Source organism: Pristis pectinata, chromosome 8, assembly GCF_009764475.1.
Source record: "Pristis pectinata isolate sPriPec2 chromosome 8, sPriPec2.1.pri, whole genome shotgun sequence".
Taxonomy (NCBI): Eukaryota; Metazoa; Chordata; class Chondrichthyes; order Rhinopristiformes; family Pristidae; genus Pristis; species Pristis pectinata.
Window position 1 is genome coordinate 65,955,734 of NC_067412.1, and position 18,386 is coordinate 65,974,119.

Consider the following 18,386-nt stretch of genomic DNA (forward strand, 5'->3'; position numbering starts at 1 on the left):
ATTCTGCACCCTTTTTTCTCCAAACATACCTTTGCTCATTGCGGCCAAGAAGTTCTATTTTAACTTCATCAGTCCACAGGACTTGTTTTCAAACTGCATCAGGCTTGTTTAGATGTTCCTTTGCAAAGTTCTGGTGCTGAATTTTGTGGTGAGGACGCAGGAAATGTTTTCTTCTGGTGACTCTTCCATGAAGGTCATATTTGTGCAGGTGTTGCTGCACAGTAGAAGAGCGCAACACCACTCTAGAGTAGCTAAATCTTCCTGAAGTTTTTTTGCAGTCAAACGGGAGTTTTGATTTGCCTTTCTAGCAATCCTATGAGCAGTTCTCTCGGAAAGTTTTCTTGGTCTTCCAAACCTCAACTTGACCTCCACCATTCCTGTTAACTGCCATTTCTTAATTACATTACGAACTGAGGAAACGGCTACCTGAAAACGCTTTGCTATCTTCTTACAGCCTTCTCCTGCTTTGTGGGCGTCATTTATTTTAATTTTCAGAGTGCTAGGCAGCTGCTTAGAGGAGCCCATGGCTGCTGATTGTTGGGACAAGGTTTGAGGAGTCAGGGTATTTATAAAGCTTTGAAATTTGTATCACCTGGCCTTTCCTAACGATGACTGTGAACAAGCTATAGTCCTAACAAGCTAAGGAAGGTCTGAGACCTTGGAAAAAGTTATCTGACTCAAACCTCTTGGGGTGCCCAAATATTTGCATGGTGCTCCTTTCCTTTTCTTCACTCCAAAATTGTACAAAACAAAAATAATACACTAATCTTGCTTAAAATATTGAAAAGAATGTTTCATCTTTAACTTTATGACTTTTGGAGATCAGTTCGTCTTCGACTCACTTAACTATTCACAGTAACATAAATTTTTACCAGGGGTGCCCAAACTTTTGCATGCCACTTGTATCCACAATTACTTTGGATACCTTGGATTTCCATAGGAAAGTATTCACAATTTTGCCTCTCAAAATAGGTTTGATTGATGCTTTTGAGAGGGTCTCTGCTTCTGCCTCACATGATCCAGAGTGGAAGCAAGTGTTCTTTCCTACCACACCTGCCCACATCTCCCAAGTGCCTCTGACCTACATTAGAAACCAGGTGTTGAAGGTTAGCAATATCTCAATAATTAACTTGGTTGGGCTGGTTATTCATAATGTTGTCCTTTGGAATGTCGAAGAGACAATCCTCATCTTATCAAGTTGTTTGTTCCTCCTGCACTTCAGCTCACTAGGTGTTGAAAGCAGCATCCAAGTTAGGTGGTATCAAACTTGCCTTTCCTGATCTCAGCAAAAATATTTTAGTGACTAATGTTATAGGTGATATCTAGATATTGTGAATATACTTTGACACTTGTAATAAGAGTATTTGTAATAAGGAATTTATATCTATCTTAAAAAAAAGAGATCTGCTGAGCTGTAACAATTTCAAGAACTAAAAGGAAAGAATATGCTTAAATACATTGCCTTTCACAACCTCATAATGTCCCAAAGCTCTTTACAGTCAATGAAGTACTTTTTGAAGTGTAGTCAAGATTGTATGAAACATGATTGCTAATTCCTGTACCTGCACATTACAAACATTGTTAGATTAGATGTTAGATATTTATTTATTATTCACATGTACATGGAAACACACAGTGAAATGTGTCTTCTTGCATTACTGAGAATATTACATAAAGGATGGAGAGACTACCGTAAACATTAGACACAGCCATCTAATTGATACCTCGAAGTAAATACCTGGGAATGGAAGTTTGTGCAGACACACAAAATAGTAGTGGCTGCATATTGTACCTGAGTTCTGAGAGCAGTCACCCAGTCTGAGTTTGTTTTTTCTAATGAAGAGGAAACCACAATGTGAACACTGAATGCAGTTTACTAGACTGGAAGGAGTGCAAATGAATTCCACAGTTATCTTGACTATGCTTCCTTTCACCCTGACTCCTGGAAGGACTCCATTCCATCCTTTCAGTTCCTTCATCTCCACCGTATTTCCACACAGGTGCCTCTGAGAGTCTTTTTCCTAAACAATGGCTTCTCCTCTACCATATTTGACAGAGTCTTTGTCACATCTCATCTATTTCCCCCAGCTCTGCTCTCATCCCCTCTCCTCCTGGACGGGGCAATGATAGAGTTTCCTAAGTCCTCACCTTCCACCCCAATAGATCAGTCTTCACAATTTCCGACAGCTTCAACAAGATTTCACCACCAAACACATCTTTTCCTCCCTTCCCATTTCAGTGCTTCGACAGGATTGTTTCCTTCAAAACTCCCTAGTCTATTTGTCCATTTACACCAACCACTCTCCTTCTCACAATACTTTCCTGTGCAATTGCAGGCAATGCTGCAACTGTCCTTTTAACCCTTCATACTGTCGAGGAACTTTAGCTTGACCCCATAAGAAATATTCTCTTCAAGGAAAGTCAAAGCAGTACAGTATGTGATCAGGATTGTGGACTATATATGTGTGTCTTAAGCTGATGGAGGGATGGGAGAAAAACTTTGATATATTAGATCACAGATTATAGAACAGTACAGCACAGGTGCAGTCCCTTCGGCCCACAATGTCTGCACCGAACACAATGCTGAATTAAACTAATTCTTTAATGCTTGTACATGATCCATATCCTTCCATTCCTCCATTCCCTGCATATTCATGTGCCTGTCTAATGGCATCTTAAACACCCTTATGGTATCTACTTCTACCACTGCTCCTGGAAGGCCATTCCAGGCACTTACCACTCTCTGTGTAAAAAAACTTACCCCACACATCTCCTTTAAATTTTTCCCCCTCTCACCTTAAATGCATGTCCTCTTTTTCTTGACATTTCTACCCTGGGAAAAAGATTCTGATTGCTTATCCTATCTATGTCTCTCATAATCTTATAAACTTCTATCAGGTCTCCCTTCAGTCTCCGATGCTCCAGAGAAAACAACCCAAGTTTGTCCAACCTCTCTTTATAGTTCATACCCTCTAATCCAGGCAGAATCCTGGTAAACCTCTTCTGCACCCTTTCCAAAGCCTCTACATCCGTCTTGTAGTGGGCCAATCAGAAGTGCGGCCTAAACAAAGTTTTATATAGCTGCAACATGACTTCCTGACTATTATACTCAGTACCCCAACCAATAAAGACAAGCATGCTATATGCCTTCTTTACCACCCTATCTATTTGCGTGGCCACTTTCAGGGAGCTATGGACTTGGACCCCAAGATCCCTCTGTATATCAATGCAGTTAAGGGTCCTGCCATTAACTACATGCTTTCCCCCTACATTTGACTTCACACTTGCCCTAATTAAACTCCATCTGCAATTCTCCGCCCATATCTGTAACTGATCTATATTCTGCTGTATCCTTTGACAGCCCTCTACACTGTCCACAGCTCCACCATTCTTAGTGTTGTCTGCAAACTCAGTAACCCACCCCTCTACATTTTCATCCAAGTCATTTACATATATCAGAAATGACAGAGATCCCAGTATGGATCCCTGCGGAACACCACTGGTCACGGACCTTCAGCCAGAATAACACAGTACCACCACTACCCTCCGTCTTCTATGGGCAAGCCAATTCTGAATCCAAACTACAAAAGTCACCATGGATCCCATGCACCTTAATCTTACGTAAATATCACCCTACCCCTGAAGGACCTTGTCAAATGCCTTACTAAAGTCCATTTTGACAACACCTACTGCTCTACCCTCATCAATCACCTTCATCACCTCCTGCCATTAACTGTGTACTTTCCCTTTACTTTAGACTTCTGAAGTGTAACACCTCACACTTGCTTGGATTAAACTCCATCTGCCATTTTCCCCGCCCATATCTGTAACTGATCTATATTCTGCTGTGTCCTTTGACAGCCTTCTACACTGTCCACAGCTCCACCATTCTTTGTGTTGTCTGCAAACTCACTAACCCACCCCTCTACATTTTCATCCAAGTCATTTATACATATCACAAACAACAGAGATCCCAGCACCAACCCCTGTGGAACACCACTGGTCATGGACCTCCAGCCAGAATAACACCCTTCCCCCACTACCCTCTGTCTTCTATGGGCAAGCTAATTTTGAGTCCAAACAACCAAGTCACTGTGGATCCCATGCATCTTAATCTTCTGGATCTGCCTACCATGAGGGGGAATCAGAAAATGTGGCCTACATTTAAATTTTCATGATATTACATATAAATGATACCTGGTTGTTTCACGTTGATTCTATTTAGTTAATCAAGTCACAAAATAAGATATGTTTTGCCAAGTACTTTGTGTCCCTTTAACCATCCAACAATATTTACCATTGTGTCCTTTATCCTTTTGCTTTTAGGACTTACATGAGGACAGGCTTCCCTGACATCTTTTCATGCTTCATTACTTCTGATAGAACCTTTCCAGCTTCCTCCATTCGTTTCACATCCGTAGAGTCAATGATGAAAATAAGGCCATGAACTGCAGAGTAATAATTCTTCCAAGTACAGCGGGTTTTCTCTCCACCACTAAGGTCAAATATTGTCACATTAAATCGATCTACCATGAGATCAGTCCTGGAAAATGTGCCATTTGGACGAATGAGGTAAGGAGATTCTGTTGGGGAAAAGAATACTAATACACATAACATTTATCCTTTCTGTAGAATTTTCTGCAAGTGAGAATGTTTTTTTCTATTCATGCTATATGTCAGGTCAATTAATGCAGGAGTTCGATTTTTGGCAAATTGACTTAATACCATCAAAATGCAAATGGAGTGGAGCTGTTGAAGCTCCACTTCATTTCTTTGTAATAATAACAAACTACTTGGAACATAAGCAAAAAAAAATTAATTTAATGATTTAAAGCAATGATTGCACTAGAGGGACAATTATCATCAGCTGAAACTAAAGGTTGCATAATACTGTCAGATGAAGGTCAAGTGACAACAAAATGATACGTAAAAAAATATACAATCCTACACTGTTATTAGAGAAAGATAATATGATAAACTACAAAATCATTTTAAAACTATCCAAACCAGACATGAAATCACATCCATTTATATGTTTTTTTCTTTACATCAGGCCACCACATTAATGGAAGAATATTATTCACCATTACTAATGCAATGGGAATTTTCACAAACAAGCAATGATTGGAGCAAGTGCTATATGGACAGAGTGTAACATATCAAGTGGGAATGTAAACTGTGAACAAAATAACAAACATGTTGCAAAATTATATGGACATAGTCAATGGGTAAGAATGTGGGAAATGAAATGTAATCCATTTCAGTAGGTAGATTGTACATAGCTGAGACCCAAATCCTAATCCTTGTGATTCCCTGCTGGTCATAGCTTATAAACCTAAAAATTACCTGTTTATTCCTACTGCCTGTTATCTAAATATTAGCCAGTTCTTAACCCATAATTGTTATCTTGCTCCCAATGTCAAGAACACCAAATTTGTATAATAATCTTTTGTGTGGAATATTATTCTGCTAGTTGAAGCCTTAAAAAGACTTTTAAACTGGTTTAGCAAATGTCATTTCTTTTTTACATATCTATGTTGACTCTGCCCAATTTATCTCAAGAATAGATTCTAGCATTTTTTCTACAACTAATATCAGGCTAACAGGGCCTTATTATCTCTCTTATTTCTTGAATAGCAGAATTACATTTGCTACCTTCTAAACTGTAGAGATCATTCTGAAATCTAGTGAACTCTCTTCGTGCATACCCAATACATCATTACTTCTGTTGCAACCTCTTCTAAAATGCTAGGTCCAGAGAATCAGATGGCTTTCAGTACCATTAATTTCTACAGTCCTTTCTTCTACCAAAGCAGGTTTCTTTTATACCTTATTTTCTATAGAACCTTGGTTTGCCGCTACTTCTGAAATTTAAATTGCATCTTCAACCTTGGGGAATGATGCAATCTGTTTGTTTAAAGCCTCTGCCAGTTCATAGCCCATTATAGTTTCCCTTCTCTGTCTGGAAAGCCCCCATATTTACCTTTCACTAATCTTTTGTTTTTAACCAAAAAAATCTTTTACAATCTGTTTTTGCATCTTCAGCCAGTTGCATTCATATTTTGTTTCATCCTGATCAAGCTCCTGAAGAATTTTTTTAGAAATAAGATCATTGAACAGATCAGACTTAATACTGCTCATTGTCCAGAGTGGTTCTTCACAATATCTACTCATTTGTCTGCCTGCCTGTCTGCACATGGGCTCCACTGATGCAGAGAGGTGAACAAACTAACCTTGTGCAACTGGTGAAGCATGGCAAGCACTGAATGATGAGATACCTTCTCCAATAATGTCCCAGAAATGCCCTAACAGCCTTTGACAGGAGACAAGGCTAAATGTGGAGCCTTTAACAAAGCCTGGCAAATCTTCAGAACTGTTTTAAACTGTCTATGACATTCAGAGACATTTAAAAACTGTTAACATTTCTCAAGATAATTAGATAATAAAAAAGTATAAACAAAAATACTTATTTAATTAAAATCATTATGCACTAAGAAATAATTAACAAATGAAAATAAGGTAAATATCTACACAATAAATAGAAATACTTACCTTTTCCCACCTAATCTCCAAGCCAGGAATCCCCATTCAAGTTAATGAGGACTTCAGTCCTATTCCAGGGCTGTTAATGCAGATGGGAGAGCATAATACTGTGGAACCCCAGCACAATGGGCTGCTGCTGCTGCACTCAACATGGAGTCCAGCGACGAAGTGGAATGACAAATGTGCTGCGGTTTGTCACTCAGCATCCTAATCCTACAGCAGTCCTTACAATGTATCTGGGAGTGATTGAACGGTGGTGATAGGAAGAGGGAAAGTGAGAATGGGTGGGGACAGGTCAGAAGATCAAGGATAATGAGGAAATCAAGTGATCAGAGAATTGGAGTCATGTTGTGAATTTGAGGCCAAGGAGGCACGTTGGACCAAGTAATCATAGGTGAGTCCAGCTTGGTGAGGGCCATAAGCTGAAAAGTGGTATTAGGTTACATGGACAGTACTGCCATGCAAGGGTGGGGTCCAGAGGAGAGCCAGTAAGCAAATAACTTAAAACAGCTTGGAGATTCTCACCATTAGACAGGCATTTATTCGTAGAAGTCTCCTTTAAATTGCAGAACAGCAGGTTGTCAGGCAAACCTAGTTGGGTTGTGAGTACCCAGTGATTGGCACACATCAGAACAATGTGAACTAATTTCTACTGGCAATCCCCAAATTGAGTTTCATTGGAAATTATGTCATTACATCTGGATCCAGCACAGAAATTCACTCATCTGTGTAAGCACAATTTGCAACATTAAGTGCTCGGCTTCATTTCCAGAGAGGCACAGTTCAGTCTGGAAATCATCAATATCATGTTCCTCTCCAGAAAACATTGACTTTCATATGTGTCGCTCTTAGAAAGGCAATGCCAAGCAACCAAATTTTTAGCCAGGTATGCTTTAAGATTTTGACAGATCTGGCCAAGCCGGGGGTATGGTTTAGCTGGCAGTCAAAGTTTTTTCTCCTATTTGTGGATGGGACATATTCTGCTTCCCTCTTTTCCTCATAATTTCACAGAAAGCCCAGTCAACCTGCAGGACCTCCCTGCTGAGTTTTGTGGGCAGCATTCTCCTGCTAATAAGTACAGACTTTGTTTGGACTTGCTTGATCACAAGGTGGTTTGCTGCTGTTCACAATTTCTGTGGGGGTTTCATAATCCATTTTTTGGGATCTGGGCATCACTGGCAAGGCATGCAGTTTTTGCCCATCCGTAATTGCCCTTGAGAAGGTGATGGTTAAACTGCTGCAGTCCTGACTGTGATATGTTTTAAAATTATGAGGGAAATCTGCAGGTAATGATTGTGTTCTGTGTACCGTAAATACATTGTTTGTAAATGTGGGACACAGGCAAGTCCTCTCTGATCAACTTCAGTGCATTTTAGTTTTTAGAATGAATAAAATATTTTCAGTATGAATGTAGGATAGTGTCTTTCCCAAAACCACTAACATTAGTATTATAAAGTGTGATAGTAATCTATCTTGATTTATCAAACTCCTACACCTCTGTGCATTTCCTATCATTTCTTTCCAGTATAAATTCCAAACCCACATTTATAATTGGAACAGTCAAGGCAAACGTATCATACTGCAATTATAAGCTATTGTCAGTGGAGGTGCATGTTACAAATTTATTTGTAGCACATCAAAAAACACCACATCAGCAGATGTTACCTGTCAGATATTTCCACTCTTAAGTGTCTGTATCTACATTTAAAATGGAAATGGATTATGCACACTTATCACACTGTAATTATATTCAGTGCTGGTTGAGGCACAGCAGCATTCAAAACAATGACTTAATTATATCTGCACACTCTGTTTCAATTATTCCCTAGTTCTTAAACCTACTTCATCTCAAGCTACTCTTGGTTTTGTCTTCCCATGTGTGACACCAAAAGCTATTAAATAAAATTCTAATAAAATTCCAATAATGATCCTGCATTCATGCATCTCCAATACAAATATTGTAATATGTAGAAGAAAAAAATACTCCATCCAGCTATGTTCCAGCATTACTCTCCTAAGATTTTTTAATTTAATGAAACAAATATTCGACAGGAAATCTTCCCTGGCTGAGAATATCCATATCTCCAAATGTTCCTTCTCCAAAAATGTAGTAATCCAGACCCATATTTCCTACAATATAAAATGCACTTTTAAAGTTCCTACTCTTAGGTGGATGTTAATTTCTTTATAATTGTGCCTTGATGTTGTCAATTAATTTTTCCTGCCTTCTCATGAATCAAGGTTTCTGTGCGTGACACAAAAGTGACATAACTTAATAAAAACTGTAATTATATATCTCTCCTGATCAGATCTTAAGGCAGCAGTTCCTTTACCTTTCTGTATTCCTTTGAGTATTGAAGTTTTCCCTGCACTACTCAGTCCGAGGATCAGCAGAGTGACATTCCTAAAACAAAGATGAAGAACGTGAAGAGATGGTAACAGATGGATTTACACAAATTGTGCCAGAAACATATAAGAAAATAAATACAATGATGCTAAATGTGAATGCTATGAATGACTTATCACTGTGCTGAATCAAAGGTGAAGTTTATCCCAAAATCAGGTTTTTCTGCTCAAAAGCATTTGCCCTCCAGCAAAGGCACAGCCACTCAGATTTAGTTATAACCTTGCAGTGTAATAAGTGCCATGGATCTCTGCCTTCTAAACTCTGTCAATGCCCATTTGCCTAGATGCCAAGAGCTGTACAAAAGCACTTTGCATAATCATTACCATTTCATTCATCCCTCCTCCTTCCAGGGTCTAATGTGCTTAGAGGAAACAGAGCCCTTTTTTTTACTACATGCTGCTATCCACTAATGCATCAACATTCAGTGGCAATGTACCATTTCCACTTCCTTCTTAAATCAGATATTGATGAATGTACAGATCGGATCAGATTTCTGTGATCGAATTGTACAAGCACTCCTTTAAATTATACAGTTCATCATTTTGGCACAGAGATCAATTTGAGTATTACTTGATTTATGCACAAATCCTCATGCACTGCTGGTTTTAGCTCTTGGTTATCACAGTGCCAGTGCCTAGCAACATAGCATGGAATCTTCAGGGTGTTTGCATAGGCATCAACTTTAATAAGAAAACTCAATACAGATACCTCAGGAAATGATGCCCCACCAATAATCCTATCACTAAACTCACACATTCTCATACAACAGAGCCCTGTTTCCTTACCCCACCCAGCTCCTTCTGGTATCAATCTATTCCTCTATCTCCATGTGTAAAAGATAAACCAAGTTGCTTATTTTCTTCCATGTTCATCAAAAGTGAAAACAATAAAAAAAGAATTAGAAAATAAATGTAACACATACATAGGGTGTCCCTAGGCCATTACAAAGAAATTAAGCCTTTCCTTAATTTTTCTCCCAACCAAAATCAAGATCTGATCAAAATCCTAAATCATAGACCCTCCATGTCTGGTGTAGTATTCAGCATTATAATTTTCCCAGTGTGGTTTAGTCCCAGTCTTAGGATGGATCATTTCATTACACGTGAAGGTCAGTTCCTAACCTGTTCTGAAAAACAGCATGCAGAGCCTTCATGTCAGGCTTCATGACTCATCGAGGTGTGGGGAAGACGCAAATGGAAGACTATGTAAAATGACATCACTGTCCCATTCTCCAAGTAGAAATACAACAGCATTACTTGTGAGATATTTCTTTCAAATCATCAGGACAGTTACAACTCACCTTATTGGCTCCTGAACTTTCCGAGCCCAGGTGCAGCAGTTTGCAATTAAACTGAACATGATGTGGAATTACTGCGAGATGTAGGCAAGCTGGATCATCTAGACTGACCAACTGGCTGACTGACTTACATCCCCTAGATTCAGAAGCAAAAGGAAAAAACAGATCAGGATAAAGAGCTGAATTAGAATTCAAACAACATAACAGCTAGGAATATTCTCTCCCCACCTACGGTAAAATATTTTTCATATTATTTTATTTTGTCCCTCCCTCCTCCTGCCATTCATAGAGATTAAAATGGGATTCCCTTCCCAGATTGCCAACTGTTCCACTCTTGGGTAGTCTACTGGTAAACTATAGGCACATTCTGCTTGTCCTTGAGTGTTTTCCCTATCCAAAGGATGCTAGCCTCAACTGAGCGTCTGCTAGCACAGCACATTGCCAAATGATAAATCCTGTGGAAAATCGTGTTTTTAACCCCCAGTGAAACAGTTTGCTGGGATCTCTAAATGAAGCTGTGCCACTGAACTGACTCCTTGTAAGTACAAGTGAAACTTTGCAAGGTTTATTCTCAGAACATAATATCCCTTAAAAAAATCCTTGTATAGAAATTGGATTATGTAGCATTTCTCTTTTGCTTCAGTGCTATATGATTCTAAATTGATCCTACATGGAGTAAATTGCATTAGCAATCATTTCTGGGTGAAATTGTATCAATTGCTAAACCAGACCAAACAGTTCTGGTTGCAATACATGTCAACATGCCTGGCATTTGCCCAGCATTAGACATGCACCTAATGATGTGATTTCTCATGCAATGCACATTTCATAAATTGGAGCAGCATTGTGGAACAGTCACAGAAGAATAAGGAGCGAAGTGTGCCTAGATTTTGATTGATTTGCAATTGAAAGGGACATCTTGTTGCAGAAACCTCATGAAGCAACCCAGAATTGACTGGAGAATGCTCAAACACTTGCTGAAGTATACAGACTGTGTTTAAATTTAGATTCTGAGCTACTTATTTTTTGAGTGCCTCAGTGATTACTCTGCTGTCAGCACTTCATGATTGGAGGCTTCAGAACAGCTGCTACAGATAATATGGAGTATCGGAGAAGTGGGGTAGGAGGCAAAATATGAACATTCACAAAGATTCAATGCAAGGAGAGTATTTAGAGATGGCACGTTGTGTATGGAACTCTGATGAGCAATATCTTTGGAAGCTCAGGTTTTCTAATGCTATAATAACTGGTAATTTTTATGTTTTGCACTGTACTGCTGCCGCAAAACAACAAATTTCACGACATATATCAGTGATAATAAACCTGATTCTGGTTTTGATTCTGGGATGTGCCACTCTGCAGGACGACCAGCAGCCATGCTCTTCCACCTGCTCTGCTCTCTCTCTGGAGGTGAAGGTCACAATAAGTCTCAACTTCTCAGTCTCCAGCCATCAGGCATATTTCTCAGTTTGCTGCTCACCAAACTTTAGAGAGGTAACATAGGCCCTGTACTCACAGAGGAACGACCTCATTTACATTGATTTCATTGAAGAGAAGGTGACATCTCGGACACTTGGATTTGTCAGCATTCATGGCTTCCTCAGATGGCAGGTAGCCGTTCATGTTTCCATTAACAGTATCTTGAATAAGCTGGATTTCTTCATTAATAGAAAGGGTTTCAACTCCCAAAATGTACAGATAGTCATGGATCATGAGAAGAATTTTTTGATGGTCAATGTCATGTTCCCTGAGGGTTCCAATAGCTGTTTTATCCTTAGGACAATTTCAGCAGCAGGGACTTCCCTAAGGGTTGGATTCTGAACAAAAATTAGTACTGTCTATTTCCATGGCTTCTGACCCCAGGTGGCTGCACATATATGAGGAAAATAAGATTCAGCTATCTTCATTGCTCAGGGACGCACTGCAGTGCCTAGCCAACTGGTGTGGAGATTTCAATGTAGTGTGCTGTATGCTGCTAAATATTTGTATGGCTTTTACCACATTTCTGTATTTGCTGATGGGTGGCATCTCCCTTAGTGAACTCCCACTTCTGCACAATATGCATTTTTCACAGAGAAGCTCCACACAAGAGGTGTAACTAGTGGTCAAAAGCTTTCACACTTTGGCCTGTTAGCCCATATTGATGGTGAATATTCACCATTGTACCCAATGCAGTTAAGGGTAATGCACATCCCAAATATTTATCAGATTTGCATGCAAAGGGTAGGAAAGTGCATTGAAGGATAACGTTTTGAGCAAATTAATTTTTTACTCATTTATTGATGAGAAATCCCTCATGGAATTCCAAGTGAGATTCATTTGAATCCGTAAGCCAAATGACTATGGGCAGCACAGTGGTGCAGCTAGTAGAGCCACTGCTCGGGTGCTGTCTGTATGAAGTTTTCATGTTCTTCCTGTGACCACATGGGTTTCTTCAGGGTGCTCTGGTTTCCTCCCACATCCCAAAGGCATGCATTTTGGTAGGTTAATTGGCCACTGTAAATTGCCCCTAGTGTGTAGGTGAATGGTAGAAATGGGAGTTGGGGGGAGTTGATGAGAATGTGGGGAGAATAAAAATGGGATTAATGTAAGATTAGAGTAAATGGGTGGTTGATTGTTGATGCAAGCTCAGCGGGCTGAAGGGCCTGTTTCTGTGTTGTATATCTCTATGATGCTATGATTATTCTAAGATGCACGTTGGAAAAGAACTGATTAAGTCTTAATGACTGACACATCACATTTCACACCAGCTCCAACAGTTAGAAGTGAATACTGTATTGTCACACTATCCTGCTCAAGCACATTTCCTACCAACACTACTTCACCTGTTTTGTGCCACTTTTCATCCTGCACTTAGAGGAGTGCTCTTAGAGAAAATGGACATTGAGTAGATGTTTGATCGCACATCCTACTTTGTTGATTAATTTTCAGCCTCCCATAACAGTATGCCCAGTGGAAGTTGCCATTATAAGTATTGGAAGAGCAGACCAAGCAGGGTAAAGATCCCAAAATTGGAATCAACTTCATGTTTGTGTCAGACCATTCATTGTCAGAACAACACCACAACCACAGCATCAATCAAATTATTTCACTATTACATGCAGCAAGACAACCCTTTTCATCTGAAAACCATCTAGGACTTTCGAGCAACAATCAAGGTTGATCTCAAATGACCTGAACTGCATTGACATCAGCAACTTTGTTGATTGATGCATCATCACATATGCAACAAAGCCAGTGATTGCCACACGAGTGTGACTTCTACATGCTATGAGGTATTATTTACACAAAATAAGAATGAATTTGAATATTGCTGGAATCTTGAAAATCATTTATAATGAAGCAAAATTAAATTATATGTAAGTGGACAATTATCTACAAAGTTAAACATCTTAGTCATTCCCCTATTAAGCATTGATAGGTAGGTTTCAATGGCCTGTTTCTACATTATGGTACCACTTTTTGGCTGTAGTTGGGCTGCTGGAAGACTGCTTTCCTCTCAAGTCCATACAGACTTGAAAGATAATGAGAAGGTGTTGCCCAGGATGGGCAGGTTTACCCTGCTGCCCCCAGAAAATTGAAGGAGCAGTCTGGGATGACTGACTGTGGGGTTAAGGTGAGCATGTGGCCTAGATGAGCATTCTGTGAGGTGAATTGCTGACCTCATGAGGAAGGACGTCAATGTCCTGATGGTGCCCACCAGGTGATCACTTAGAGGATTCAGTGGAACAAGCTTCCAGCACTCAGACCCCCACATTACCTTCATTTTAACTTTCAGCCCCAAGGCTGAGTTAGCTGATAGACCCTGGATCATAGATCATTGATGTCTTGGCCCTGCTGTCTTCATTCCCATCCTCTATCCTATCAAAGCAGAACTCTGCTTGTGAAGAAGAGATGTGTGTTTGTCTTGGCTCTTGCAGAAGAAACATGAGTTTCTGCGTTCCATATCTCTGCTCAAGTAGGAAATCACTTTGGTCATGCACAGAGCCGAAGGGCGACCTTCTGCATCTTTCTTTTTGCAGAGAGCAACTAGCTGTACATATGCTGGATTCCTTTGCTCTATGCAACTGTGTGCTGATAGTAGAAAGGATTTCACTGTTGAGCATTTCAAAATCCCATTCAGAAAATCTGCTGCTCTCTCCTCCCCTGCAGCCATTACCTCCTTCAAGACAGCCATGTCATGTGTTGCTGCTCTCTGGCTGCCAAGGGGAGTGTGCCTTTAAGAACTGATGTTGTTCTGATTACTGTGTAAGAAAATAGCTGCATTTGTGCTTAATATAGCCTGATCCTGCCAGAAATTGCGCCAGTTGCATTTAGCAATTCTTCTGGGCACAAAACGTGCTAATGCTGGTGCACATCATTTTCTAAATTATTTTGTCAAGGAAGGAAATCGGTGCTTGTGCTACACACAATGTTTTAGTACAACAAAAATAGATTCAATCCAATTTCTAGACATCAGGGTTCAAAGGTCAGCTGCCTCAGATCCCCTAACATATCCAAAAATATCTGGTCCTCTGTCTCAAATAAAAACAATTATAGACATCAAATGAGTTACAAATGAGCAAAAAAAAGATGTAATTTTGAGTAGAGCTTTCCCTCTTCCATTGTAAAAGTCATTATTTACCAAACACGAGAAATAAAAGTGCAACTTAAACAAAGAGTAAAGTGCATGTCCTTTGATATAATGTTACAATTTCAAAGCTCAGTAAATCATCAAATAAACCACATCCAAATAACAATAGACTTTTGAGCACTAAGGGAATCAAAGTATCTGGGGTTCTGATGGGAAAGCAGAGTTGATGTTCTAATTCACCCATGATCTTACTGAATGGCATAGTAGTTTGCAAGCTGTGTAGCCTACCTGCTGTTTTTCTTATGTTCTATATTACTATGCAATGAATTACTTCAATGTACAACACATGTTGGTTTTGGCAAGTAAGCCATCCTTTTGCATAGGGCACCATCCCACTAATGGCAATGAAGGAACAACCAGTTCTTTGGTACTACTGATCTCCTATTAAGTAACAACTGTTGAAATAAAAACAAGTATACAAATATGATGTTCTTTGGGGAGGGGGCAAAGAGTTAACTAAGTGGGCTACCTAGCATCCCTGCAGTGGAATTCCTTTTACACTTTTATCACAGAGTTATCTGGAAAGTCTTTTTTTTTAAATTAATTATTCTCTTAACCCACCCCCCTGAATTTAACCATTATTCAACTATATCCAAGGTAAAGAATAAAATCCTGGAGTCTTTCCAAGAACAGTTAGAAATTTAAATTTATAAATTGAAGGAATCAAAACTGTAGCTTATTTTTAAACGCAGTAAGGGAATCATTTATGTTCTAGAATTAATTTAACTCACCTATTCTCATAAACTGTTCCTGTAAGGTTAATCAAATTCAAGGCAGGTCATCGCTGATGTTTATTTTATCCAGAGCAAAAGATGATCAACTTAAACGTTGGAATATTCAAAGTGATTGGATTCATTCATTATTCAGAACATTGCAGGAGTAATCCTGTTGTCTGTCAACCTGAAATGGTTTGCTATAACAATCACTTCCAACTATGCTGACTGTAATCCGGATTTTTATAATTCCCCTGTTAATCCCACTGGAGGAGGGTAAGAAGGAAAATGTACAAAGTAGGACACACACTCTGGTTCTTCTTCTTTCCCCTTTTGCCAAATTTAACAAAACATTTCCCACTATTTGCTGACTAATTGATAAAAAAGATTTGCTCATAAGGCTGTTACTTAGCTATGTAATAGACTCTGGTAACTTCAGGAGAGATTTTACTGTGTGTTAGTGTCAGGGAAGTGCCTGATTCTTAGTTTAGAATATATTATGATTTAGCAATAAGTTGTCACCAGTGCCAAGTCCAAATCAAAAGGTGAAGCAAGGAGGATTGGTGTTAGAAAGAGCTGGGTTTGCAGCATGCATTTTGACATTTTTCTGTGTTATTTATGGCTATTCATGGCTTCAATAATACCACTTCCACACCACAGTAATGGGAAAAAAGAGATTTCTAATTTAAAACCCACTGTTTTTATGAGCTGTTTTTGTTAAAGATTGGGGATACTCTTTAATTTTGTCATTCTGCAAGGTAGTAGACATGAATTAACTTTCATTGGAATTAAGCATACAATGATAGGAATTGCACATATTCATAGGGTCACACATATTGTACAAGGTAACAAAGAATTTGCATCACACTTTTGAGCTTTAAAATGTAATGTCTGGCAAGCTTTGTTGAATTCTGAAATATCTATTTTAACATCCACCTTTATATCTTCTTCCTCCTTTGGAAGTGCATATTACCAAACAATTTTCTGATATGTTATTCACTTCAGGAACTTTGATTTTAACAAGAATAGTTCCCATATATTTCGATTTGAAATCATTTGATTTGTGACAGTTGTTTATTATATAAATTAAAAACAGAAAGTGCTAGCAATACTCACCAGGTGAGGGAGCATTTGTGGAGAGAGACAAATAGAACATATTTTAGGTTGATGATCTTTCATTAAAACATTTAATTAGTTCTATTGATAGGTCATGTTAAAAGACTGCAGATGCTGGAAATCTAAAATAAAAATAGAAAATGCAGAAGATACTCAGCAAATTAGGCAGCAATGTAGAGAAAGAAACAGAATTAATGCTTTATACTGATGAGCTTTCATCTGAACATGAAACAATTGTTTTAAACAACTGCTGCCTTGACTTGCTCAGCATTTCAAGAACTTTCTATTTTCTATATCAAATTTCAGGATCCATGTATTTAGCCCTTTTTCTAATAATTTAGTAATCACTTCACCAGATTCTTCAACAATGTTTTTGGAGGAATAGGCCAACCTAGCCTTCTAATGGATGATATAATTAACGTCATCTACCTCAGTACTGCTTGACTAATAGTCATTGATATGGGCCTCTCATCTAACAAAGGATGTCTGCTTTGCCTCTGCTTAAATCTTGCCTCTGCTTAAATCTTGCCTCTGCAAAACTCCAGCTTTGCTTTTCAGTTCCAATGAAAGTAAACTATTGTCCCTACCTTACAATAAAAACTCACTTAGGGAGCAAAATCAGAAATTAAAGCTATTACTATAAAATAAATGAAGATTAATCCATTCAGTACACTTTCATCCATTGAGTTCCAGAATTCCAGTCTGATTCATAGTCTCCCATCAGAAAATTGAGAAAGAACAAGGATCACAGAACAGGCTCAGGACATTGGTAATAATAAGGCGTGATATTATATCAATACCTATCTGATACTGTTTTTTTTACTAATTTACCACAAAAAAAACCAGTATCACTACTGGACTCACTGAAATCTCTGGTGGCTCTCCACCAGATGGCTCAGTGAAGTAGGATGATATTGTTGTAATTAAATTAACAGAGACAGTTCTGTGTTGATTGGAACATGTGCCTTTTAAAACAGGAGGCAAAGAAATAGAATAGTGGTAGCTATGATTTATTTGACTACCATGTAAGGATGGCAATAAGAACCAAACACGTTTCTTTAATTCCCTTGGACAGTTTACTTTCTCCCTGAAATTTCACACTGTGAGGCATTTGCATCTTCTTGCTTCCTCCATTATCAATCGGTTGACTTTTATGAATTATATACAGATGAAAAATAATTAATAAATCATATCATACTGTGAAAGATCCCCACTAGAGGGTGCCTTAAGGCAGTGAAATCATATTTACAAGCCATTATCTTCCTTTGTATTGAGGAGGCATTCCCCCTTGGGGAAACTTTAGACAGGTATTTCCTAATGAACTGCAAACTATTTAGAGCAGCTTTATTAATTTCTGGGAAAATCAAGGTGATGGCATGTGCAATATTTACTTTATCACATGCATTAATAAATGATCTTCATTGGGAGGATTTAATTTCATTCAAATACACATTCAGATCTGATCAGCACTGCAAAGGCATCATCATACACTCTGTGTCCACCAAGGTTACTCTTTCTGAAAAACAAGATTGGTCAACCATACAATCTTTAGAATGTTCAATGCTGTGTCATCAAGGACTTCAAATAAGTTAAACTATGGCAAAAAAAGCTAAACAATGAAACATTTTAGCTTGGGTAAAAGAACAGATGCAGAGTTATCCTTATGCCCAAGGGATC

General features: G+C 38.7%; 1 protein-coding gene across 1 annotated transcript in view; it reads right to left on the reverse strand.

Annotated features, from left to right (window-relative positions):
- The window catches only part of LOC127573795 (ADP-ribosylation factor-like protein 13B), a 34,254-nt gene extending 23,945 nt beyond the window's left edge, over positions 1-10,309 (reverse strand). Inside the window, exons 1-3 of the mRNA XM_052022301.1 lie at positions 10,251-10,309; positions 8,877-8,947; positions 4,334-4,583 (exon numbers count right to left, since the gene is read on the reverse strand). Coding sequence (XP_051878261.1) covers positions 4,334-4,583; positions 8,877-8,947; positions 10,251-10,309 — 380 coding nt within the window. The remainder of the gene's footprint in view (positions 1-4,333; positions 4,584-8,876; positions 8,948-10,250) is intronic.
- Between the last annotated feature and the right edge of the window lie 8,077 nt (positions 10,310-18,386).